General features: G+C 41.7%; 1 protein-coding gene across 5 annotated transcripts in view; it reads right to left on the bottom strand.

Moving 5' to 3' along the window:
* The window catches only part of LOC129858986 (nucleoporin p58/p45-like), a 31,936-nt gene extending 6,589 nt beyond the window's left edge, over nucleotides 1–25,347 (bottom strand). For 4 of the 5 annotated variants that reach the window (XM_055928264.1, XM_055928266.1, XM_055928268.1 and 1 more), the window contains exons 1-10: nucleotides 24,919–25,347; nucleotides 23,683–23,831; nucleotides 22,183–22,449; nucleotides 8,862–9,021; nucleotides 8,681–8,746; nucleotides 8,220–8,394; nucleotides 8,024–8,103; nucleotides 7,749–7,867; nucleotides 7,216–7,298; nucleotides 6,916–7,114 (exon numbers count right to left, since the gene is read on the bottom strand). In XM_055928264.1, the coding sequence (XP_055784239.1) occupies nucleotides 6,916–7,114; nucleotides 7,216–7,298; nucleotides 7,749–7,867; nucleotides 8,024–8,103; nucleotides 8,220–8,394; nucleotides 8,681–8,746; nucleotides 8,862–9,021; nucleotides 22,183–22,449; nucleotides 23,683–23,831; nucleotides 24,919–24,989 (1,369 nt within the window). In that variant the 5' untranslated portion in view covers nucleotides 24,990–25,347. The remainder of the gene's footprint in view (nucleotides 1–6,915; nucleotides 7,115–7,215; nucleotides 7,299–7,748; nucleotides 7,868–8,023; nucleotides 8,104–8,219; nucleotides 8,395–8,680; nucleotides 8,747–8,861; nucleotides 9,022–22,182; nucleotides 22,450–23,682; nucleotides 23,832–24,918) is intronic. The other variant, XM_055928265.1, reaches the window with a different exon arrangement.
* Between the last annotated feature and the right edge of the window lie 1,486 nt (nucleotides 25,348–26,833).

Below are 26,833 nucleotides of genomic sequence, written 5' to 3'. Positions count from 1 at the left end.
GAAGTACAGTTGGGCAAAAAAGTATTAAGTCAGCCACCAATTGTGTAAGTTCTCCCACTTAAAAAGATGAGAGGCCTGTAATTTTCATCATAGGTACACTTCAACTATGACAGACAAAATGAGAAAATAAAATCCAGAAAATCACATTGTAGGATTTTTAATGAATTTATTTGCAAATTATGGTGGAAAATAAGTATTTGGTCATTAACAAAAGTTTCTCAATACTTTGTTATATACCCTTTGTTGGCAATGACAGAGGTCAAACGTTTTCTGTAAGTCTTCACAAGATTTTCACACACTGTTGCTGGTATTTTGGCCCATTCCTCCATGCAGATCTCCTCTAGAGCAGTGATGTTTTGGGGCTGTTGCTGGGCAACACAGACTTTCAACTCCCTCCAAAGATTTTCTATGGGGTTGAGATCTGGAGACTGGCTAGGCCACTCCAGGACCTTGAAATACTTCTTACGAAGCCACTCCTTCGTTGCCCGGGCGGTGTGTTTGGGATCATTGTCATGCTGAAAGACCCAGCCACGTTTCATCTTCAATGCCCTTGCTGATGGTAGGCTTTGTTACTTTGGTCCCAGCTCTCTGCAGGTCACTAGGTCCCCCCGTGTGGTTCTGGGATTTTTGCTCACCGTTCTTGTGATCATTTTGACCCCACGGGGTGAGATCTTGCGTGGAGCCCCAGATCGAGGGAGATTATCAGTGGTCTTGTATGTCTTCCATTTCCTAATAATTGCTCTCAGTTGATTTCTTCAAACCAAGCTGCTTACCTATTGCAGATTCAGTCTTCCCAGCCTGGTGCAGGTCTACAATTTTGTTTCTGGTCTCCTTTGACAGCTCTTTGGTCTTGGCCATAGTGGAGTTCGGAGTGTGACTGTTTGAGGTTGTGGACAGGTGTCTTTTATACTGATAACAAGTTCAAACAGGTGCCATTAATACAGGTAACGAGTGGGGGACAGAGGAGCCTCTTAAAGAAGTTACAGGTCTGTGAGTGCCAGAAATCTTGCTTGTTTGTAGGTGACCAAATACTTATTTTCCACCATAATTTGCAAATAAATTCATCACTACAATGTGATTTTCTGGATTTTTCCCCCTAATTTTGTCTGTCATAGTTGAAGTGTACCTGTGATGAAAATTACAGGCCTCATCTTTTTAAGTGGGAGAACTTGCACAATTGGTGGCTGACTAAATACTTTTTTGCCCCACTGTATGTTTGGGGTCATTGTCCATTTGGAAGACCAATTTGCGACCAAGCTTTAACTTCCTGACTGTTGTCTTGAGATGTTACTTCAATATATCCACATCATTTTCCTACCTCATGATGCCATCTATTTTGTGAAGTGCACCAATCCCTCTTGCAGCAAAGCACAACATGATGCTGCCACCCCGTGCTTCACAGTTGGAATGGTGTTCTTCGGCTTGCAAGCCTCCCCCTTTTTCCTCCAAACATAACAATGGTCATTATGACCAAACAGTTATATTTTGTTTCATCAGACCAGAGGACATTTCTCCAAAAAGTACAATCTTTGTCCCCATGTGCAGTTGCAAACTGTAGTCTGGCTTTTCTATGGCGGTTTTGGAGCAGTGGCCTTTCAGGTTATGTCGATATTGGACTCGTTTAGATACCTTTGTATCTGTTTCCTTCAGCATCTTCACAAGGTCCTTTGCTGTTGTTCTGGGATTGATTTGCACTTTTCACAACAAAGTATTTTCATCTCTAGGAGACAGAACGCGTCTCCTTCCTGAGCGGTATGACGGCTGCGTGGTCCCATGGTGTTTATACTTGTTCATCTGTACAAACAATAGTACACGTGGTACCTTCAAGCGTTTGGAAATTGCTCCCAAGGATGAACCAGACTTGTGGAGGTCTACAAATGTATTTTCTGAGGTCTTGGCTGATTTATTTTGATTTTCCCATGATGTCCAGCAGAGGCACTGAGTTTGAAGGTAGGCCTTTAAATACATCCACAGGTACACCCCCAATGGACTCAAATTATGTCAATTAGCCTATCAGAAGCTTTTAAAGCCATGACATAATTTTATGGAATTTTCCAAGCTGTTTAAAGGCACAGTCAACTTAGTGTATGTAAACTTCTGACCCACTGGAATTGTGATACAGTGGATAAGTGAAATAATCTGTCTGTAAACAATTGTTGGAAAAATTACTTGTATCAGACACAAAGTAGATGTCCTAACCGACATGCCAAAACTAGTTTGTTGACAAGAAATTTGTGGAGTGGTTGAAAAATGAGTTTTAATGACCCCAACCTAAGTGTATGTAAACTTCCGACTTCACCTGTATGTATATATAAAATATGCCAAACCCTCCAGACCAGGCCCCAGTATTGCCATCTGTGTTAGTAAAGTGATCCAGTAGGGAAACTACACCTCCCCAGCCAATAACATCAGTGTTGTACATACTACATCCCAGAACAGCTTCTTGGCTCCATGTAGCTGGCCCTGAGTCCGTACACTGAGTGGAGGGACTGTCTCAGACAGTCAGTCCAACCACTACCAGTCTTCTGATCTCATCGAAGCCCTCAAAGGCCCAAGATTCATCATAGCCCTGTTAGCCATCACTGTTATACACCAACAGGAGTCTGCCATCTGCAGCAGCCCTATGAGTTCCAGAACCAATCAGAGTTCCACTTCCACATTATCTACTCATTCTAGAATATTCCAGAGTGGTTCTGGAAGGTTAGCGTGAGAGCGTGGACAGACAGGTCAGTCCAGAGCAGCAGTTAATTATCTCAGAGCACAAATTGTCACTCAGAATACAGAAAAATACTGATTATTGGCACCAATGTTCCCACTGGCCTTCCCCAAGCAGTCGATACGAGCAGCAAGATCACGGTCTCTACCTTGATAAACTAGTGAGTGACGTAATACTGAAGCCCTTCTATTGAATAGATAATGAAACTAAAGAAAACTAGGTTCCGTCTGTACAGAAGGTCATCAGTCCCTCTGCTATCTATTTCCTGGAGCCAGCTAGGCCTGCATGGTAGACCACCCGCCAGTGTTAAGTAGTGTGTGTAGGAAATACTGTTAAATCACAATCATTATCTCAAAAGGTTAATGTAGAACGCACAGTGATAAATTCAAAGTTGGATGGACTGTCAGGTAGAAGTGTGTGTATTTAGACCAGGGGTGTCAATCTCATTTTTATGGAGGGTCTTGTGTCTGGGGTTTTCCTTTCAATGAAGACCCAGACAACCAGGCGAGAGGAGTGCCTTCCTAATCAGGGACCTTAATTCATCAGTCAAGTACAAGGTAGGAGTGAAAACCCCGACACTCGGCCCTCTGTGGAATGAATTTGTCACTTTAGACCAGCGGTTCCCAACCTTTTTGGGGTACTTTACCACCAACTGAATTGTGTTCTGCCCGGAGTACCCCTGAAGTACCCCCTCATGCATTTTACCAGTAACCCTATGGTCTCATGAGTCTTCTCCAGTATCCCCTGTGGATAGGCCAAGTACCCCAGGAGTCCTAGTACCCCTGGTTGGGAACCCCTGGTTTAGACTTTACAATGATCATTACCAGTTACGACAGTCAGTCAATGTTCTATCTACAATGCAAATAAAGTCACAAAGACACATGCATACACCTGGCCACTTTAGTAACCAGAGGCTGCTATTATTGCAGTGACAACTCCACGATAACTTAACAAGCTGCCATGGTTACAAAAGCACTTCAAATCTTTAAGTGAAATTAACACAAAAAACAACCTCTTCTGCATGACCTGCACAGTAAGTCAGTGTTCCCACACAGTACATATTTTTGTTGTGGCCCAGGACAAGCACACCAGATTCTACCTGTCAACTAGTCATCAAGCCCTTCACCAGTAGAATCTGGTGTCCAGGGCTACAACAAAAATGTACTGTTGTGGGTACTGAAGGAACGGAGTAGGGAACCACTGCAGTGAGTAACACTATGCTTGTAACACTAGGCTATACACCCCTCAAACTACACTCTGGACCTTCAAGCCAGTTCCACTGCCTTGTTTCATTGTTGCCCTCTAATCAGGAACTGATTTAGATCTGGGACACCAGGTCAATTAACTATCAGGCAGAACAGAAAACCTGCAGGCTTTGGACCTCGTAGGGTAAGAGTTGAATACCTGTCAAACTCAATCCATGGAGGGCCTAGTGTCTGCATGTTTTTGGTTTTTCCTTTCAATTAAGACCTAGACAACCAGGTGAGAGGAGTTTCTTACTAAATCAGTGACCTAGACAACCAGGTGAGAGGAGTTCCTTACTAAATCAGTGACCTAGACAACCAGGTGAGGGAGGTTTCTTACTAAATCAGTGACCTAGACAACCAGGTGAGAGGAGTTTCTTACTAAATCAGTGACCTAGACAACCAGGTGAGGGAGGTTTCTTACTAAATCAGTGACCTAGACAACCAGGTGAGAGGAGTTTCTTACTAAATCAGTGACCTAGACAACCAGGGGAGGGGAGTTCCTTACTAAATCAGTGACCTAGACAACCAGGTGAGGGGAGTTCCTTACTAAATCAGTGACCTAGACAATCAGGTGAGGAGAGTTCCTTACTAAATCAGTGACCTAGACAACCAGGTGAGGGAGGTTTCTTACTAAATCAGTGACCTAGACAACCAGGTGAGAGGAGTTTCTTACTAAATCAGTGACCTAGACAACCAGGTGAGGGAGGTTTCTTACTAAATCAGTGACCTAGACAACCAGGTGAGAGGAGTTTCTTACTAAATCAGTGACCTAGACAACCAGGGGAGGGGAGTTCCTTACTAAATCAGTGACCTAGACAACCAGGTGAGGGGAGTTCCTTACTAAATCAGTGACCTAGACAATCAGGTGAGGAGAGTTCCTTACTAAATCAGTGACCTAGACAACCAGGTGAGGGGAGTTTCTTACTAAATCAGTGACCTAAACAACCAGGTGAGGGGAGTTCCTTACTAAATCAGTGACCTAGACAACCAGGTGAGGGGAGTTCCTTACTAAATCAGTGACCTAGACAATCAGGTGAGGAGAGTTCCTTACTAAATCAGTGACCTAGACAACCAGGGGAGGGGAGTTCCTTACTAAATCAGTGACCTAGACAATCAGGTGAGGGGAGTTCCTTACTAAATCAGTGACCTAGACAACCAGGTGAGGGGAGTTCCTTACTAAATCAGTGACCTAGACAACCAGGTGAGGGGAGTTCCTTACTAAATCAGTGACCTAGACAATCAGGTGAGGAGAGTTCCTTACTAAATCAGTGACCTAGACAATCAGGTGAGGAGAGTTCCTTACTAAATCAGTGACCTAGACAACCAGGTGAGGGGAGTTCCTTACTAAATCAGTGACCTAGACAACCAGGTGAGGGGAGTTCCTTACTAAATCAGTGACCTAGACAACCAGGTGAGGGGAGTTCCTTACTAAATCAGTGACCTAGACAACCAGGTGAGAGGAGTTTCTTACTAAATCAGTGACCTAGACAACCAGGGGAGGGGAGTTCCTTACTAAATCAGTGACCTAGACAACCAGGTGAGAGGAGTTTCTTACTAAATCAGTGACCTAGACAACCAGGGGAGGGGAGTTCCTTACTAAATCAGTGACCTAGACAACCAGGGGAGAGGAGTTCCTTACTAAATCAGTGACCTAGACAATCAGGTGAGAGGAGTTTCTTACTAAATCAGTGATCTTACTTCCTCAAAGAACAAGGGAGACGTGAAAACCTGCAGACACTCGGCCCTCCGTGGAATGAGACTGACACGTGCAATACACTGTCGATCTAACTTTTAAGTGGGCATCAAGGCATATACACACACACACACACACACACACCATGGTCCTCATCTAAACCAGTTTGTACAATCGCGCGATGCCAGAACACTCACTTGGCAGCACCACATACTACGATATGTTATTCTCAATAAAAGCAAACTAATTCAGCTTCACAACAAAGCACCTTCATTAAAACGATATTCAAATAGAGCCTGAACCTAAAGACATTCAGCCTCCAGGTTGAGTTATTGAAGGGATTCTAGTCTGTCTGGGACAGATCTGAGAGCTGTGAACACCCAGTGAGTCCAGGAATCTGACCACTCTACACTTCTTTATTCATCCTTCATTTGAGGTCCCATCCCTCCTTGTTTCCAGCAGAGGAAGAGCCTTACTGAGATCATGTTAAGTGCTTCTATTTTAGATAGAAGAAAAGCATAGCCATCTGAATATAATAATCGTTTGGTGGATGCTTACGTTTGTTCTATTTCACACACACACAGAATTGGAAATGTGTTTTTTTGCATATCCCAACTCTCCCTGAGACACCCTCAGAGTAGTGTCACAGCCAGGGACTGCTATTATCAAGTAGGGTCAGATTCCAACCAGCGACCTTTCAGTTACAGGCCCAACGCTCTAACCACTAGACTACCTGATGAATAACGGTTGCTAGGTTTATGGACAGGTGGTTTCAACAAACAGCCCGCTAGAGACACTTCTGGTAACTTCTGACACATATTAGCGCCAAACCACAGGACAAAACGGACTGAAAAGGAGTTTGGCACTTGCTATGATTCTTTCATATTTTCTTCCTCCAATCCTCCAACTCTCCCCCTTTCCAGAGAAAGAAACTCAACAGAAAGTTTGGCACTGGCTACATTGCTTGTGGCTGCCATGGTCCCGTGTAGCTCAGTTGGTAGAGCATGGCGCTTGCAACGCCAGGGTTGTGGGTTCGATTCCCACGGGGGGCCAGTACAAAAAAAGTATGAATGTATGTACTTGTAAGTCGCTCTGGATAAGAGCGTCTGCTAAATGACTTAAATGTAAATGTAATTGCTTTTCATTCTCCTCTTTCTCGCTCTCCCCCTCAGTCTCCCTCTGTCAGACTGAGGGGTTGGTAAGGTGAAAGGTCAAATACGAAGGGTCAGGGTTCTAGAACTTGAAGGCGGAGTTCACACCTGGGCCGGGCTGCTGCTGGCTCAGCGTGGCTGCCATGGCGACCGCTGCTGCGTTAGGGACACTGCCAAACGGGGCGGGACCGATTGTGACGCGTGGGGCGCTCTTCCACTTCTTACTGGCCGCCCGCTTGGACTCGAAAACATCAGTGGAGTCCTCCAGGAAGGCCCGGCGGTATCCCAGGTACTGCTGCTTCAGGATCTACCATAGAGGAAGAACCTCAATCCCTTCATTCTAAATACTTTATTTATAGCTCTTGGTGATTGGTCAAGGTGATGTTGTTAGCGGTCTGTAGGACTTACCTTGACGTTCTCGTGTACTGACTGGAGCTGAGCAGCCAGACAAACAAACGTCTGGTACAACTTCTGCATGGCCAGAGACAGATCTACACATGCAGTATGAAGAGAGAAACACAACAAACACAGAGTATGAAGTCAGGAGTCCTGAGAGGTGATTCTCACCCTGTGGTGTGATGTGTGATCCACTGCCCTGTGGTGTGATGTGTGATCCACTGCCCTGTGGTGTGATGTGTGATCCACTGCCCTGTGTAGAGGTGATTCTCACCCTGTGGTGTGATATGTGATCCACTGCCCTGTGGTGTGATGTGTGATCCACTGCCCTGTGTAGAGGTGATTCTCACCCTGTGGTGTGATGTGTGATCCACTGCCCTGTGTATAGAAGTGATTCTCACCCTGTGGTGTGATCCACTGCCCTGTGTATAGAAGTGATTCTCACCCTGTGGTGTGATGTGTGATCCACTGCCCTGTGTATAGAAGTGATTCTCACCCTGTGGTGTGATGTGTGATCCACTGCCCTGTGTAGAGGTGATTCTCACCCTGTGGTGTGATGTGTGATCCACTGCCCTGTGTGGAGAGGTGATTCTCCAGCTCCTCTATCTGCTGTCTGTACTGCTGCAGCTGGACCTCAAACTGATCCACGAAACACCGGAAATAACTAGAGAGAGAGAGAGACACAGAAAGAGAGAATGACAGAAGAGAGAGACAGGATTCAACTTATTAGAGATAAAATGCAGTAGATGAATCTATGTGGTTCTGAAGGAAAACGTGCAAAGGTAAGTTCAGGGGGTGTGATGATGATGGGACTACTCACTCATAGGGAGCTGTATTTTCATGTTGGAGACCAGGGGGGGTCTTCTGAGTCCGTAGAGCTATGTCTGCATTCTTCAACTCCTACACACACACACAGAGAGAGAGAGAGACCCCCACTATCAAGCCCAGCAACACTTAGGGCAATTTAGTTTTGATCCTGAATTCCTCAAAGGACAATGTGACTTCAGTGTGTGTACCAGCGCAGCCTCCATCTTCAGGTGACCTATAGCCAGGGCGTTTCTCTGTAGTCCCGAGGCGCTGACAGACAGCAGCTGTTTGAGACTCTTGATGTCATCCTGAACCTTCAGCATGGCTTTAAAAGACATCCGGCTGATCTCCTCGTGAACCTGCTTCTGCTCCTTCACAAACTTCCTACAGGACGGAGAACTCACACGTCAACACAATGGATATTCATGACCAAAGACAGTGTTAGAGATGTATGAGATGTAGACACTCACACATCAACACAATGGATATTCATGACTAAAGACAGTGTTACAGATGTAGACACTCACACATCAACACAATGGATATTCATGACTAAAGACAGTGTTACAGATGTAGACACTCACACATCAACACAATGGATATTCATGACTAAAGACAGTGTTACAGATGTAGACACACGCGCATGACGATGCACGACTTCCTCACTTACTGGAAATGGTCTACATCCTGACAGATGACTGGAGGCAAGTTTTCATCTTTCAGCGCTTTACTGTCCCTGAAAGAGAGAGCGAGAAACCCATTATGACAACCATAAGGGGCACCTGCACTCAGTCATTGGTCACACTGCGGAATCTTATTGGTCCAGACAGGTGTCAGTCAGTAGTACTTACTGTGGGCTGGCCCCTAATGATTTGTCGCTCTTTTTCTCTGAGGAAGTGCTGAAGTCAACTCCGCCCAGTCCAAGGCTGGGGGCCGCTGAGATTGCGGTCGAGGTAGAGACTAAGGAACCTAACGTCAACCCCCCTGAACCAAGAGTGGTCTGGGCTAAACCTGGAAACACACACAAGAGTTAACATTAAAAAAAACAACGACACAAACACACATACAACCTCGCAAATGTGTCCGTCCCATACAACCCTAATGCTAACCCCAGTCCTCCCAGAGTGGACTGGCCCATACAACCCTACTGCTAACCCCAGTCCTCCCAGAGTGGACTGGCCCACACAACCCTACTGCTAACCCCAGTCCTCCCAGAGTGGACTGTCCCACACAACCCTACTGCTAACCCCAGTCCTCCCAGAGTGGACTGGCCCACACAACCCTACTGCTAACCCCAGTCCTCCCAGAGTGGACTGGCCCATACAACCCTACTGCTAACCCCAGTCCTCCCAGAGTGGACTGTCCCATACAACCCTACTGCTAACCCCAGTCCTCCCAGAGTGGACTGTCCCATACAACCCTACTGCTAACCCCAGTCCTCCCAGAGTGGACTGGCCCACACAACCCTACTGCTAACCCCAGTCCTCCCAGAGTGGACTGGCCCATACAACCCTACTGCTAACCCCAGTCCTCCCAGAGTGGACTGGCCCATACAACCCTACTGCTAACCCCAGTCCTCCCAGAGTGGACTGTCCCATACAACCCTACTGCTAACCCCAGTCCTCCCAGAGTGGACTGTCCCATACAACCCTACTGCTAACCCCAGTCCTCCCAGAGTGGACTGGCCCACACAACCCTACTGCTAACCCCAGTCCTCCCAGAGTGGACTGGCCCATACAACCCTACTGCTAACCCCTGTCCTCCCAGAGTGGACTGTGTTAGAGAACAGACAGATGTAGTTAACTAACCAGTAGGAGTCATGTTAGAGAACAGATAGATGTAGTTAACTAACCAGTAGGAGTCATGTTAGAGAACAGACAGATAGATGTAGTTAACTAACCAGTAGGAGTCAAGTTAGAGAACAGACAGATAGATGTAGTTAACTAACCAGTAGGAGTCATGTTAGAGAACAGACAGATAGATGTAGTTAACTAACCAGTAGGAGTCATGTTAGAGAACAGATAGATGTAGTTAACTAACCAGTAGGAGTCATGTTAGAGAACAGATAGATGTAGTTAACTAACCAGTAGGAGTCAAGTTAGAGAACAGATAGATGTAGTTAACTAACCAGTAGGAGTCAAGTTAGAGAACAGATAGATAGATGTAGTTAACTAACCAGTAGGAGTCAAGTTAGAGAACAGATAGATGTAGTTAACTAACCAGTAGGAGTCATGTTAGAGAACAGATAGATGTAGTTAACTAACCAGTAGGAGTCATGTTAGAGAACAGATAGATGTAGTTAACTAACCAGTAGGAGTCATGTTAGAGAACAGATAGATGTAGTTAACTAACCAGTAGGAGTCATGTTAGAGAACAGACAGATAGATGTAGTTAACTAACCAGTAGGAGTCATGTTAGAGAACAGACAGATAGATGTAGTTAACTAACCAGTAGGAGTCATGTTAGAGAACAGACAGATAGATGTAGTTAACTAACCAGTAGGAGTCATGTTAGAGAACAGACAGATAGATGTAGTTAACTAACCAGTAGGAGTCATGTTAGAGAACAGACAGATAGATGTAGTTAACTAACCAGTAGGAGTCAAGTTAGAGAACAGATAGATGTAGTTAACTAACCAGTAGGAGTCATGTTAGAGAACAGACAGATAGATGTAGTTAACTAACCAGTAGGAGTCATGTTAGAGAACAGACAGATAGATGTAGTTAACTAACCAGTAGGAGTCATGTTAGAGAACAGATAGATGTAGTTAACTAACCAGTAGGAGTCATGTTAGAGAACAGACAGATAGATGTAGTTAACTAACCAGTAGGAGTCATGTTAGAGAACAGACAGATAGATGTAGTTAACTAACCAGTAGGAGTCATGTTAGAGAACAGACAGATAGATGTAGTTAACTAACCAGTAGGAGTCAAGTTAGAGAACAGATAGATGTAGTTAACTAACCAGTAGGAGTCATGTTAGAGAACAGACAGATAGATGTAGTTAACTAACCAGTAGGAGTCATGTTAGAGAACAGACAGATAGATGTAGTTAACTAACCAGTAGGAGTCATGTTAGAGAACAGACAGATAGATGTAGTTAACTAACCAGTAGGAGTCATGTTAGAGAACAGACAGATAGATGTAGTTAACTAACCAGTAGGAGTCATGTTAGAGAACAGACAGATAGATGTAGTTAACTAACCAGTAGGAGTCATGTTAGAGAACAGACAGATAGATGTAGTTAACTAACCAGTAGGAGTCATGTTAGAGAACAGACAGATAGATGTAGTTAACTAACCAGTAGGAGTCATGTTAGAGAACAGATAGATGTAGTTAACTAACCAGTAGGAGTCATGTTAGAGAAAAGACAGATAGATGTAGTTAACTAACCAGTAGGAGTCAAGTTAGAGAACAGACAGATAGATGTAGTTAACTAACCAGTAGGAGTCAAGTTAGAGAACAGACAGATAGATGTAGTTAACTAACCAGTAGGAGTCATGTTAGAGAACAGACAGATAGATGTAATTAACTAACCAGTAGGAGTCATGTTAGAGAACAGACAGATAGATGTAGTTAACTAACCAGTAGGAGTCATGTTAGAGAACAGACAGATAGATGTAGTTAACTAACCAGTAGGAGTCATGTTAGAAAACAGACAGATAGATGTAGTTAACTAACCAGTAGGAGTCATGTTAGAGAACAGATAGATGTAGTTAACTAACCAGTAGGAGTCATGTTAGAGAACAGACAGATAGATGTAGTTAACTAACCAGTAGGAGTCAAGTTAGAGAACAGACAGATAGATGTAGTTAACTAACCAGTAGGAGTCATGTTAGAGAACAGACAGATAGATGTAGTTAACTAACCAGTAGGAGTCATGTTAGACAACAGACAGATAGATGTAGTTAACTAACCAGTAGGAGTCATGTTAGAGAACAGACAGATAGATGTAGTTAACTAACCAGTAGGAGTCAAGTTAGAGAACAGACAGATAGATGTAGTTAACTAACCAGTAGGAGTCATGTTAGAGAACAGACAGATGTAGTTAACTAACCAGTAGGAGTCATGTTAGAGAACAGATAGATGTAGTTAACTAACCAGTAGGAGTCATGTTAGAGAACAGATAGATGTAGTTAACTAACCAGTAGGAGTCAAGTTAGAGAACAGACAGATAGATGTAGTTAACTAACCAGTAGGAGTCATGTTAGAGAACAGACAGATAGATGTAGTTAACTAACCAGTAGGAGTCAAGTTAGAGAACAGACAGATAGATGTAGTTAACTAACCAGTAGGAGTCATGTTAGAGAACAGATAGATGTAGTTAACTAACCAGTAGGAGTCATGTTAGAGAACAGACAGATAGATGTAGTTAACTAACCAGTAGGAGTCATGTTAGAGAACAGATAGATGTAGTTAACTAACCAGTAGGAGTCATGTTAGAGAACAGACAGATGTAGTTAACTAACCAGTAGGAGTCATGTTAGAGAACAGACAGATAGATGTAGTTAACTAACCAGTAGGAGTCATGTTAGAGAACAGACAGATAGATGTAGTTAACTAACCAGTAGGAGTCATGTTAGAGAACAGATAGATGTAGTTAACTAACCAGTAGGAGTCATGTTAGAGAACAGATAGATGTAGTTAACTAACCAGTAGGAGTCATGTTAGAGAACAGACAGATAGATGTAGTTAACTAACCAGTAGGAGTCATGTTAGAGAACAGACAGATAGATGTAGTTAACTAACCAGTAGGAGTCATGTTAGAGAACAGACAGATGTAGTTAACTAACCAGTAGGAGTCATGTTAGAGAACAGACAGATAGATGTAATTAACTAACCAGTAGGAGTCATGTTAGAGAACAGACAGATAGATGTAGTTAACTAACCAGTAGGAGTCATGTTAGAGAACAGATAGATGTAGTTAACTAACCAGTAGGAGTCAAGTTAGAGAACAGACAGATAGATGTAATTAACTAACCAGTAGGAGTCATGTTAGAGAACAGACAGATAGATGTAGTTAACTAACCAGTAGGAGTCATGTTAGAGAACAGACAGATAGATGTAGTTAACTAACCAGTAGGAGTCAAGTTAGAGAACAGACAGATAGATGTAGTTAACTAACCAGTAGGAGTCATGTTAGAGAACAGACAGATAGATGTAGTTAACTAACCAGTAGGAGTCATGTTAGAGAACAGACAGATAGATGTAGTTAACTAACCAGTAGGAGTCATGTTAGAGAACAGACAGATAGATGTAGTTAACTAACCAGTAGGAGTCAAGTTAGAGAACAGACAGATAGATGTAGTTAACTAACCAGTAGGAGTCATGTTAGAGAACAGACAGATAGATGTAGTTAACTAACCAGTAGGAGTCATGTTAGAGAACAGACAGATGTAGTTAACTAACCAGTAGGAGTCATGTTAGAGAACAGACAGATAGATGTAATTAACTAACCAGTAGGAGTCATGTTAGAGAACAGACAGATAGATGTAGTTAACTAACCAGTAGGAGTCATGTTAGAGAACAGATAGATGTAGTTAACTAACCAGTAGGAGTCAAGTTAGAGAACAGACAGATAGATGTAATTAACTAACCAGTAGGAGTCATGTTAGAGAACAGACAGATAGATGTAGTTAACTAACCAGTAGGAGTCATGTTAGAGAACAGACAGATAGATGTAGTTAACTAACCAGTAGGAGTCATGTCAGAGAACAGATAGATGTAGTTAACTAACCAGTAGGAGTCAAGTTAGAGAACAGACAGATAGATGTAGTTAACTAACCAGTAGGAGTCAAGTTAGAGAACAGATAGATGTAGTTAACTAACCAGTAGGAGTCATGTTAGAGAACAGACAGATAGATGTAGTTAACTAACCAGTAGGAGTCATGTTAGAGAACAGACAGATAGATGTAGTTAACTAACCAGTAGGAGTCATGTTAGAGAACAGACAGATAGATGTAGTTAACTAACCAGTAGGAGTCAAGTTAGAGAACAGACAGATAGATGTAGTTAACTAACCAGTAGGAGTCATGTTAGAGAACAGACAGATAGATGTAATTAACTAACCAGTAGGAGTCAAGTTAGAGAACAGACAGACAGATGTAGTTAACTAACCAGTAGGAGTCATGTTAGAGAACAGACAGATAGATGTAGTTAACTAACCAGTAGGAGTCAAGTTAGAGAACAGACAGATGTAGTTAACTAACCAGTAGGAGTCATGTTAGAGAACAGATAGATAGATGTAGTTAACTAACCAGTAGGAGTCAAGTTAGAGAACAGACAGATAGATGTAGTTAACTAACCAGTAGGAGTCATGTTAGAGAACAGACAGATGTAGTTAACTAACCAGTAGGAGTCATGTTATAGAACAGACAGATAGATGTAGTTAACTAACCAGTAGGAGTCATGTTAGAGAACAGACAGATGTAGTTAACTAACCAGTAGGAGTCAAGTTAGAGAACAGACAGATAGATGTAGTTAACTAACCAGTAGGAGTCAAGTTAGAGAACAGACAGATAGATGTAATTAACTAACCAGTAGGAGTCATGTTAGAGAACAGACAGATAGATGTAGTTAACTAACCAGTAGGAGTCATGTTAGAGAACAGACAGATAGATGTAGTTAACTAACCAGTAGGAGTCAAGTTAGAGAACAGACAGATAGATGTAGTTAACTAACCAGTAGGAGTCAAGTTAGAGAACAGACAGATAGATGTAGTTAACTAACCAGTAGGAGTCATGTTAGAGAACAGACAGATAGATGTAGTTAACTAACCAGTAGGAGTCAAGTTAGAGAACAGACAGATAGATGTAGTTAACTAACCAGTAGGAGTCATGTTAGAGAACAGACAGATAGATGTAGTTAACTAACCAGTAGGAGTCATGTTAGAGAACAGACAGATAGATGTAGTTAACTAACCAGTAGGAGTCATGTTAGAGAACAGACAGATAGATGTAGTTAACTAACCAGTAGGAGTCATGTTAGAGAACAGACAGATAGATGTAGTTAACTAACCAGTAGGAGTCATGTTAGAGAACAGATAGATGTAGTTAACTAACCAGTAGGAGTCATGTTAGAGAACAGACAGATAGATGTAGTTAACTAACCAGTAGGAGTCATGTTAGAGAACAGACAGATAGATGTAGTTAACTAACCAGTAGGAGTCATGTTAGAGAACAGACAGATAGATGTAGTTAACTAACCAGTAGGAGTCATGTTATAGAACAGACAGATAGATGTAGTTAACTAACCAGTAGGAGTCATGTTAGAGAACAGACAGATAGATGTAGTTAACTAACCAGTAGGAGTCATGTTAGAGAACAGACAGATAGATGTAGTTAACTAACCAGTAGGAGTCATGTTAGAGAACAGACAGATGTAGTTAACTAACCAGTAGGAGTCATGTTAGAGAACAGACAGATGTAGTTAACTAACCAGTAGGAGTCATGTTAGAGAACAGACAGATAGATGTAGTTAACTAACCAGTAGGAGTCATGTTAGAGAACAGACAGATAGATGTAGTTAACTAACCAGTAGGAGTCATGTTAGAGAACAGACAGATGTAGTTAACTAACCAGTAGGAGTCATGTTAGAGAACAGACAGATAGATGTAGTTAACTAACCAGTAGGAGTCATGTTAGAGAACAGACAGATGTAGTTAACTAACCAGTAGGAGTCATGTTAGAGAACAGACAGATAGATGTAGTTAACTAACCAGTAGGAGTCATGTTAGAGAACAGACAGACAGATGTAGTTAACTAACCAGTAGGAGTCATGTTAGAGAACAGACAGATAGATGTAGTTAACTAACCAGTAGGAGTCATGTTAGAGAACAGACAGATAGATGTAGTTAACTAACCAGTAGGAGTCATGTTAGAGAACAGACAGATAGATGTAGTTAACTAACCAGTAGGAGTCATGTTAGAGAACAGACAGACAGATGTAGTTAACTAACCAGTAGGAGTCATGTTAGAGAACAGACAGATAGATGTAGTTAACTAACCAGTAGGAGTCATGTTAGAGAACAGATAGATGTAGTTAACTAACCAGTAGGAGTCAAGTTAGAGAACAGACAGATAGATGTAGTTAACTAACCAGTAGGAGTCATGTTAGAGAACAGATAGATGTAGTTAACTAACCAGTAGGAGTCATGTTAGAGAACAGACAGATAGATGTAGTTAACTAACCAGTAGGAGTCATGTTAGAGAACAGACAGATGTAGTTAACTAACCAGTAGGAGTCATGTTAGAGAACAGACAGATAGATGTAGTTAACTAACCAGTAGGAGTCATGTTAGAGAACAGACAGATAGATGTAGTTAACTAACCAGTAGGAGTCATGTTAGAGAACAGACAGATAGATGTAGTTAACTAACCAGTAGGAGTCATGTTATAGAAGAGACAGATAGATGTAGTTAACTAACCAGTAGGAGTCATGTTAGAGAACAGACAGATAGATGTAGTTAACTAACCAGTAGGAGTCAAGTTAGAGAACAGACAGATAGATGTAGTTAACTAACCAGTAGGAGTCATGTTAGAGAACAGACAGATAGATGTAGTTAACTAACCAGTAGGAGTCAAGTTAGAGAACAGACAGATAGATGTAGTTAACTAACCAGTAGGAGTCATGTTAGAGAACAGACAGATAGATGTAGTTAACTAACCAGTAGGAGTCATGTTAGAGAACAGACAGATAGATGTAGTTAACTAACCAGTAGGAGTCATGTTAGAGAACAGACAGATAGATGTAGTTAACTAACCAGTAGGAGTCATGTTAGAGAACAGACAGATGTAGTTAACTAACCAGTAGGAGTCATGTTAGAGAACAGACAGATGTAGTTAACTAACCAGTAGGAGTCATGTTAGAGAACAGATAGATGTAGTTAACTAACCAGTAGGAGTCAAGTTAGAGAACAGATAGATGTAGTTAACTAACCAGTAGGAGTCATGTTAGAGAACAGATAGATGTAGTTAACTAACCAGTAGGAGTCATGTTAGAGAACAGATAGATGTAGTTAACTAACCAGTAGGAGTCATGTTAGAGAACAGATAGATGTAGTTAACTAACCAGTAGGAGTCAAGTTAGAGAACAGACAGATAGATGTAGTTAACTAACCAGTAGGAGTCAAGTTAGAGAACAGACAGATAGATGTAGTTAACTAACCATTAGGAGTCAAGTTAGAGAACAGACAGATAGATGTAGTTAACTAACCAGTAGGAGTCAAGTTAGAGAACAGACAGATAGATGTAGTTAACTAACCAGTAGGAGTCAAGTTAGAGAACAGACAGATAGATGTAGTTAACTAACCAGTAGGAGTCAAGTTAGAGAACAGACAGATAGATGTAGTTAACTAACCAGTAGGAGTCATGTTAGAGAACAGACAGATAGATGTAGTTAACTAACCAGTAGGAGTCATGTTAGAGAACAGACAGATAGATGTAGTTAACTAACCAGTAGGAGTCATGTTAGAGAACAGATAGATGTAGTTAACTAACCAGTAGGAGTCATGTTAGAGAACAGATAGATGTAGTTAACTAACCAGTAGGAGTCAAGTTAGAGAACAGATAGATAGATGTAGTTAACTAACCAGTAGGAGTCATGTTAGAGAACAGACAGATGTAGTTAACTAACCAGTAGGAGTCATGTTAGAGAACAGATAGATGTAGTTAACTAACCAGTAGGAGTCATGTTAGAGAACAGACAGATAGATGTAGTTAACTAACCAGTAGGAGTCATGTTAGAGAACAGACAGATAGATGTAGTTAACTAACCAGTAGGAGTCATGTTAGAGAACAGACAGATAGATGTAGTTAACTAACCAGTAGGAGTCATGTTAGAGAACAGACAGATAGATGTAGTTAACTAACCAGTAGGAGTCATGTTAGAGAACAGACAGATAGATGTAGTTAACTAACCAGTAGGAGTCATGTTAGAGAACAGACAGATAGATGTAGTTAACTAACCAGTAGGAGTCATGTTAGAGAACAGACAGATAGATGTAGTTAACTAACCAGTAGGAGTCATGTTAGAGAACAGACAGATAGATGTAGTTAACTAACCAGTAGGAGTCATGTTAGAGAACAGATAGATGTAGTTAACTAACCAGTAGGAGTCAAGTTAGAGAACAGACAGATAGATGTAGTTAACTAACCAGTAGGAGTCAAGTTAGAGAACAGACAGATAGATGTAGTTAACTAACCAGTAGGAGTCAAGTTAGAGAACAGACAGATAGATGTAGTTAACTAACCAGTAGGAGTCAAGTTAGAGAACAGACAGATAGATGTAGTTAACTAACCAGTAGGAGTCATGTTAGAGAACAGACAGATGTAGTTAACTAACCAGTAGGAGTCATGTTAGAGAACAGATAGATAGATGTAGTTAACTAACCAGTAGGAGTCATGTTAGAGAACAGACAGATGTAGTTAACTAACCAGTAGGAGTCATGTTAGAGAACAGACAGATGTAGTTAACTAACCAGTAGGAGTCATGTTAGAGAACAGATAGATGTAGTTAACTAACCAGTAGGAGTCAAGTTAGAGAACAGACAGATAGATGTAGTTAACTAACCAGTAGGAGTCATGTTAGAGAACAGATAGATGTAGTTAACTAACCAGTAGGAGTCATGTTAGAGAACAGACAGATAGATGTAGTTAACTAACCAGTAGGAGTCATGTTAGAGAACAGACAGATAGATGTAGTTAACTAACCAGTAGGAGTCATGTTAGAGAACAGACAGATGTAGTTAACTAACCAGTAGGAGTCATGTTAGAGAACAGACAGATAGATGTAGTTAACTAACCAGTAGGAGTCATGTTAGAGAACAGACAGATGTAGTTAACTAACCAGTAGGAGTCATGTTAGAGAAGAGACAGATAGATGTAGTTAACTAACCAGTAGGAGTCATGTTAGAGAACAGACAGATAGATGTAGTTAACTAACCAGTAGGAGTCAAGTTAGAGAACAGACAGATAGATGTAGTTAACTAACCAGTAGGAGTCATGTTAGAGAACAGACAGATAGATGTAGTTAACTAACCAGTAGGAGTCAAGTTAGAGAACAGACAGATAGATGTAGTTAACTAACCAGTAGGAGTCATGTTAGAGAACAGACAGATAGATGTAGTTAACTAACCAGTAGGAGTCATGTTAGAGAACAGACAGATAGATGTAGTTAACTAACCAGTAGGAGTCATGTTAGAGAACAGACAGATAGATGTAGTTAACTAACCAGTAGGAGTCATGTTAGAGAACAGACAGATAGATGTAGTTAACTAACCAGTAGGAGTCATGTTAGAGAACAGACAGATGTAGTTAACTAACCAGTAGGAGTCATGTTAGAGAACAGATAGATGTAGTTAACTAACCAGTAGGAGTCAAGTTAGAGAACAGATAGATGTAGTTAACTAACCAGTAGGAGTCATGTTAGAGAACAGATAGATGTAGTTAACTAACCAGTAGGAGTCATGTTAGAGAACAGATAGATGTAGTTAACTAACCAGTAGGAGTCATGTTAGAGAACAGATAGATGTAGTTAACTAACCAGTAGGAGTCAAGTTAGAGAACAGACAGATAGATGTAGTTAACTAACCAGTAGGAGTCAAGTTAGAGAACAGACAGATAGATGTAGTTAACTAACCATTAGGAGTCAAGTTAGAGAACAGACAGATAGATGTAGTTAACTAACCAGTAGGAGTCAAGTTAGAGAACAGACAGATAGATGTAGTTAACTAACCAGTAGGAGTCAAGTTAGAGAACAGACAGATAGATGTAGTTAACTAACCAGTAGGAGTCAAGTTAGAGAACAGACAGATAGATGTAGTTAACTAACCAGTAGGAGTCATGTTAGAGAACAGACAGATAGATGTAGTTAACTAACCAGTAGGAGTCATGTTAGAGAACAGACAGATAGATGTAGTTAACTAACCAGTAGGAGTCATGTTAGAGAACAGATAGATGTAGTTAACTAACCAGTAGGAGTCATGTTAGAGAACAGATAGATGTAGTTAACTAACCAGTAGGAGTCAAGTTAGAGAACAGATAGATAGATGTAGTTAACTAACCAGTAGGAGTCATGTTAGAGAACAGACAGATGTAGTTAACTAACCAGTAGGAGTCATGTTAGAGAACAGATAGATGTAGTTAACTAACCAGTAGGAGTCATGTTAGAGAACAGACAGATAGATGTAGTTAACTAACCAGTAGGAGTCATGTTAGAGAACAGACAGATAGATGTAGTTAACTAACCAGTAGGAGTCATGTTAGAGAACAGACAGATAGATGTAGTTAACTAACCAGTAGGAGTCATGTTAGAGAACAGACAGATAGATGTAGTTAACTAACCAGTAGGAGTCATGTTAGAGAACAGACAGATAGATGTAGTTAACTAACCAGTAGGAGTCATGTTAGAGAACAGACAGATAGATGTAGTTAACTAACCAGTAGGAGTCATGTTAGAGAACAGACAGATAGATGTAGTTAACTAACCAGTAGGAGTCATGTTAGAGAACAGACAGATAGATGTAGTTAACTAACCAGTAGGAGTCATGTTAGAGAACAGATAGATGTAGTTAACTAACCAGTAGGAGTCAAGTTAGAGAACAGACAGATAGATGTAGTTAACTAACCAGTAGGAGTCAAGTTAGAGAACAGACAGATAGATGTAGTTAACTAACCAGTAGGAGTCAAGTTAGAGAACAGACAGATAGATGTAGTTAACTAACCAGTAGGAGTCAAGTTAGAGAACAGACAGATAGATGTAGTTAACTAACCAGTAGGAGTCATGTTAGAGAACAGACAGATAGATGTAGTTAACTAACCAGTAGGAGTCATGTTAGAGAACAGACAGATAGATGTAGTTAACTAACCAGTAGGAGTCATGTTAGAGAACAGACAGATAGATGTAATTAACTAACCAGTAGGAGTCATGTTAGAGAACAGACAGATAGATGTAGTTAACTAACCAGTAGGAGTCATGTTAGAGAACAGATAGATGTAGTTAACTAACCAGTAGGAGTCAAGTTAGAGAACAGACAGATAGATGTAGTTAACTAACCAGTAGGAGTCAAGTTAGAGAACAGACAGATAGATGTAGTTAACTAACCAGTAGGAGTCAAGTTAGAGAACAGACAGATAGATGTAGTTAACTAACCAGTAGGAGTCATGTTAGAGAACAGACAGATAGATGTAGTTAACTAACCAGTAGGAGTCATGTTAGAGAACAGACAGATGTAGTTAACTAACCAGTAGGAGTCATGTTAGAGAACAGATAGATAGATGTAGTTAACTAACCAGTAGGAGTCATGTTAGAGAACAGACAGATGTAGTTAACTAACCAGTAGGAGTCATGTTAGAGAACAGACAGATGTAGTTAACTAACCAGTAGGAGTCATGTTAGAGAACAGATAGATGTAGTTAACTAACCAGTAGGAGTCATGTTAGAGAACAGACAGATGTAGTTAACTAACCAGTAGGAGTCATGTTAGAGAACAGACAGATAGATGTAGTTAACTAACCAGTAGGAGTCATGTTAGAGAACAGACAGATAGATGTAGTTAACTAACCAGTAGGAGTCATGTTAGAGAACAGATAGATGTAGTTAACTAACCAGTAGGAGTCATGTTAGAGAACAGACAGATAGATGTAGTTAACTAACCAGTAGGAGTCATGTTAGAGAACAGACAGACAGATGTAGTTAACTAACCAGTAGGAGTCATGTTAGAGAACAGACAGATAGATGTAATTAACTAACCAGTAGGAGTCATGTTAGAGAACAGACAGATAGATGTAGTTAACTAACCAGTAGGAGTCAAGTTAGAGAACAGACAGATAGATGTAGTTAACTAACCAGTAGGAGTCATGTTAGAGAACAGATAGATGTAGTTAACTAACCAGTAGGAGTCATGTTAGAGAACAGACAGATAGATGTAGTTAACTAACCAGTAGGAGTCATGTTAGAGAACAGACAGATAGATGTAATTAACTAACCAGTAGGAGTCATGTTAGAGAACAGACAGATAGATGTAGTTAACTAACCAGTAGGAGTCATGTTAGAGAACAGACAGATAGATGTAGTTAACTAACCAGTAGGAGTCAAGTTAGAGAACAGACAGATAGATGTAGTTAACTAACCAGTAGGAGTCATGTTAGAGAACAGATAGATGTAGTTAACTAACCAGTAGGAGTCATGTTAGAGAACATACTGGAACCCAACGATAGACCTGTGGACGGGGCTGTACTCGTGGCCACACCCCCTAGGTTGAGAGCGAATCCTGTGGCTCCTTGTTGTGGAGCGGTGGAGGTGAGGAAGGAGCCTAGCGTCAGTCCTGCCCCTGAGGGGGCCGAGGAGGCAGCAGTGAGGGAGAATGGTTGGGCCGAGGCAGAAGGTTTATTGAAGGCCATACTAAAGCCCGTGGTAGGGGCTGTAGAGGCTGCTGGGGCACCTGGGAGAGACCAGGAAAGAGCTGGGTTAAAGGTAGATTCAACCTATGACATCAACGAGAACAAATTCATCTGCAGAGACTGCTACTATTGGTTTGTCATGCTAAGGTTTCAAATTGGGATCGGCCAATGGTGGACGTGGACGTCATGACCCATGTGTAGCTACGTTGACGGAACATTTGCCTAACGTACGGCCTTTAGTGGGTGCAGCCGCACCTGTGGTGAAACAAGAACACAACTCCAACTCCAATAATCACCTACATCTATGTGATGTCTGTGCATTTCTTTGTGCGTGGGTGATAGAAACAACAAGCAGAGGGCAGGTCTGCAGAGGGAGAGAGACAGACAGTCGTAACAACGTGGGTGATAGAAACAACAAGCAGGGGGCAGGTCTGCAGAGGGAGAGAGACAGACAGTCGTAACAACGTGGGTGGTAGAAACAACAAGCAGAGGGCAGGTCTGCAGAGGGAGAGAGACAGACAGTCGTAACAACGTGGGTGATAGAAACAACAAGCAGGGGGCAGGTCTGCAGAGGGAGAGAGACAGTCGTAACAACGTGGGTGATAGAAACAACAAGCAGGGGGCAGGTCTGCAGAGGGAGAGAGACAGTCGTAACAACGTGGGTGATAGAAACAACAAGCAGGGGGCAGGTCTGCAGAGGGAGAGAGACAGTCGTAACAACGTGGGTGATAGAAACAACAAGCAGGGGGCAGGTCTGCAGAGGGAGAGAGACAGACAGTCGTAACAACGTGGGTGAAAGAAACAACAAGCAGGGGGCAGGTCTGCAGAGGGAGAGAGACAGACAGTCGTAACAACGTGGGTGATAGAAACAACAAGCAGGGGGCAGGTCTGCAGAGGGAGAGAGACAGTCGTAACAACGTGGGTGATAGAAACAACAAGCAGGGGGCAGGTCTGCAGAGGGAGAGAGACAGACAGTCGTAACAACGTGGGTGATAGAAACAACAAGCAGAAGGCAGGTCCGCAGAGGGAGAGAGACAGACAGTCGTAACAACGTGGGTGATAGAAACAACAAGCAGGGGGCAGGTCTGCAGAGGGAGAGAGACAGTCGTAACAACGTGGGTGATAGAAACAACAAGCAGGGGGCAGGTCTGCAGAGGGAGAGAGACAGACAGTCGTAACAACGTGGGTGATAGAAACAACAAGCAGGGGGCAGGTCTGCAGAGGGAGAGAGACAGACAGTCGTAACAACGTGGGTGTGTGTGGTGTGTACCTACCTGAGGCAGGAGTGTTAAAGGAGAACCCCCCAGTAGGTTTCTGTGCGAACAGGGACCCCCCCAGGCCCAGAGAAGAGGTGGTGGTGGTGGAGGCTGCACCACCCAGACCACCCAGAGTAAAGCCACCCATACCTGCTGCAGCTGGGGTACTAGAGAGAGGGGGTGAGAATGAGAGGGAGAGGGGGGTGAGAAGTACAAAACATTACTATGCACATATGCCTCACCTGTTATATATATATTACAGTTTTTATGACACTGTCACAAACAATGTATTTGATGTTGACTGGGTACAGTAAGGATGACAGCAAAGGCCCAAGTCTAAAACTCACACTGATTACAAACAATCACACAGCCCCTCTCTCGCTAGCAAACACACACCTTCAGAAGAGAAACACAAGCAGTTGATGCATCCATAACACATGTGGTAGTTAGCAGTTGATCATGACTCAGTTCCATTATATTATACATATGAGTCATTGGACGAAGTAGTCTTCTGTAGGGGTGTGTTTTGTGGTACTGTACGGTTTTGGAAGCACGAGGTCCTTATCTTTCATATCAGCTTGAAATAATTTTCTAAAAACAAAAAAGGTTAACCTTTATAGGGTTAGAATTCCCACATGGCCACATTTCCATGTTACAGCGCTTGTTTACGGAAAACATACGGAAGACAGGTGACCTGTGTGAATTAGGAAGACAATGTGGTCTACCTGTACTAATTAGCTATCTGCGTTTCTGAACGTCTGTGCTGTGTGTAAACGGAAGACAGATGCCACAAATATGTTGTCACTGAAAAAAACTGTCGCTGCAACAGTTAAAACGGTGTACAGTAAGTGTGTATTTTGCATTTCTGAAATTATTGATAAGATATTAAAGTAGAGGGATTTATGTTTCTAGAACCGTACCGCAATTGAGAATCGACTTGCGTTTAGATGGAGTATTTGGCTGTTTTGGCTTCCACTCCAGAGACAATTCGGCATTTACACACAGCATGTAACGTTAGCTAAGGAAGGTCCTTGGACTAAGTAGTAACGTTATGCTCCTTTAATCTAATATAGCTAGGTAACTACTTAACGTCACAATTTTGACAGTGGGGTTTATTACGATTACTACTGGATAGCTAACGTTAGTTAACTACCTAGTTAAGCCAGTTGATAACAATCCATGCTGGGTAAGTTAACATAACTATGCCCGAGATAAATCAGCTAATTTACGTGAGCCGTGGCCAACACTTCTTACCTGGCAGTGCCTCCAAACGAAAACCCCCCGCCAGTGTTCGTGGATCCAGATCCGAAATTAAAACCTGACATGTTTTAACAACAGGCCAATATTTTGATATAACTTTTGTTAGCCGATTGTTCACTAGCTAGCAACTAGCTTTGGGATAAAAAAAAACACCCGCGTGGAGGCCCAGTCTAACACCCTGGTGTTATGAAATCATGGTAAACTAAAATAACCACTATTCGGCTATTTCAACTCACACGCTTAGTAACGTATAACATTTTACAAAGATCGGAAACTTAGTAATATATGCACAAAACCAGCACTAAAATGTTAACGTTCCTCCTCGACAAGTTCTTTTTTTCCGCTTCACCCGGAGTGTAGCTATATTTTCCGGTTACATTGGCCTACTAGGACAGTGATGTCTGGAGGATTTTTAACAGATTGGACGATCATGTCGGGACATCTAGCGTTTGATAGTGGTATTGACCACAATGTACATTTCTCATAATGTGTGTGAATATGTAAAAAAAAAAGTGCTTTGCTAATTTGAGAACGGGTTTTAAAATATGTTTGTGTTAATAAATATTACAGCAGAATGGCAAAGAACGTACTCTGACTTGACGTCGGAGCTTTAGAAAAAAGGCCTGAGACTTATAAGGAATAAGTCATTGTTCTACCCCAGCTGGCATGAGAGGAATATTGACTTTGCTCTTGATGTTTTCGACAACAAGGGTAATATTCTCACATATGAACAATTTATAACATTGAATGAGTTTCCAATTTCCAGAGAGTTTAATTCTGTAATCAAAGCCGTTCCCAGTGGTCTGACTACACAAATGAACATTCATTTTAGCTTTGGTAATGATCACAAAGTTTATCCAGAACCAGTGTTGCCAACTAATTTTCAGGGTAAGTTGCTAGAGACAGGTTGATTTGTTGCTAAATGCGTTGTGATGTCATTTCGTGATAACGTAAAACTGCGTCATTACGTAGAATGCACAATAACGTCACTCAAATTGACTGGCCATCTCGGCAAAAAATATGATTTGACATTTGTTTACGTACAGACTCCCACTCTTTTCTGTACACTTTTGATTGAGACATGTTGATTGATGTTGTAAGTTCTGTTCAAGATCAAACCTTTGTGATCAACTATATTCATTGGTTTTGGCTCGTCGAACCAGTACTACTGCTGCTGCAGTCAGCCAACAATGATTTGCAATTTACTGAAATTGCTGCTGGCCCGCTGCTGATGTAACCGATGTGAAATGGCTAGCTAATTAGCGGTGGTGCGCGCTAATAGCGTTTCAATCGGGTGACGTCACTCGCTCTAAGGCCTGAAGTAGTTGTTCCCCGCGGCTTTTGTGGAGCGTTGGCTAACGGTGTTTCGTGGGAGTTGTTGATGTGTGCAGAGGGTCCCTGGTTCGAGCCCGGTTCGGGGTGAGGGACGGACGGAAGCAATACTGTGACATAAATGCTGTTGTGTGGTGCTGGAAGTGCACTTCAAAATGTTTAATAAGATATATCCATGTAATTCTATGATATCCGAATTTGTGGCAATTGATGATATCTGCGTTTTCTGTGAAAAAGAAGGTGAGAATCTGTCTCACTTGTTCTTTGAATTTAAATTTGTGTCGGAATTTTGGGAAAACCATGCAAAATACTTATTTACCATTATTATGAACACTACCTATGTTTTTGACATGAAAGATATAATATGTTACTGTTGCAATGATAACAAGACCACTGAAATGATTGTGATTTTTTTTTAAATTCTTGTTGCCAAATAGTTCATACACAAACAAAAATTCCAAAATTCTAGACCAAATTATTTTTTATTTTTATTGAATTTAACTATTTTATTAAAACATTAACCCTAGTGAACAATAACAAGAATAACTATTTCCTAAATCATTACAATAAGATTTTT

Source organism: Salvelinus fontinalis, chromosome 7, assembly GCF_029448725.1.
Source record: "Salvelinus fontinalis isolate EN_2023a chromosome 7, ASM2944872v1, whole genome shotgun sequence".
Taxonomy (NCBI): Eukaryota; Metazoa; Chordata; class Actinopteri; order Salmoniformes; family Salmonidae; genus Salvelinus; species Salvelinus fontinalis.
Note: the sequence above shows the minus strand (reverse complement) of the source record. Positions and strands in the feature narration are given on the sequence as shown.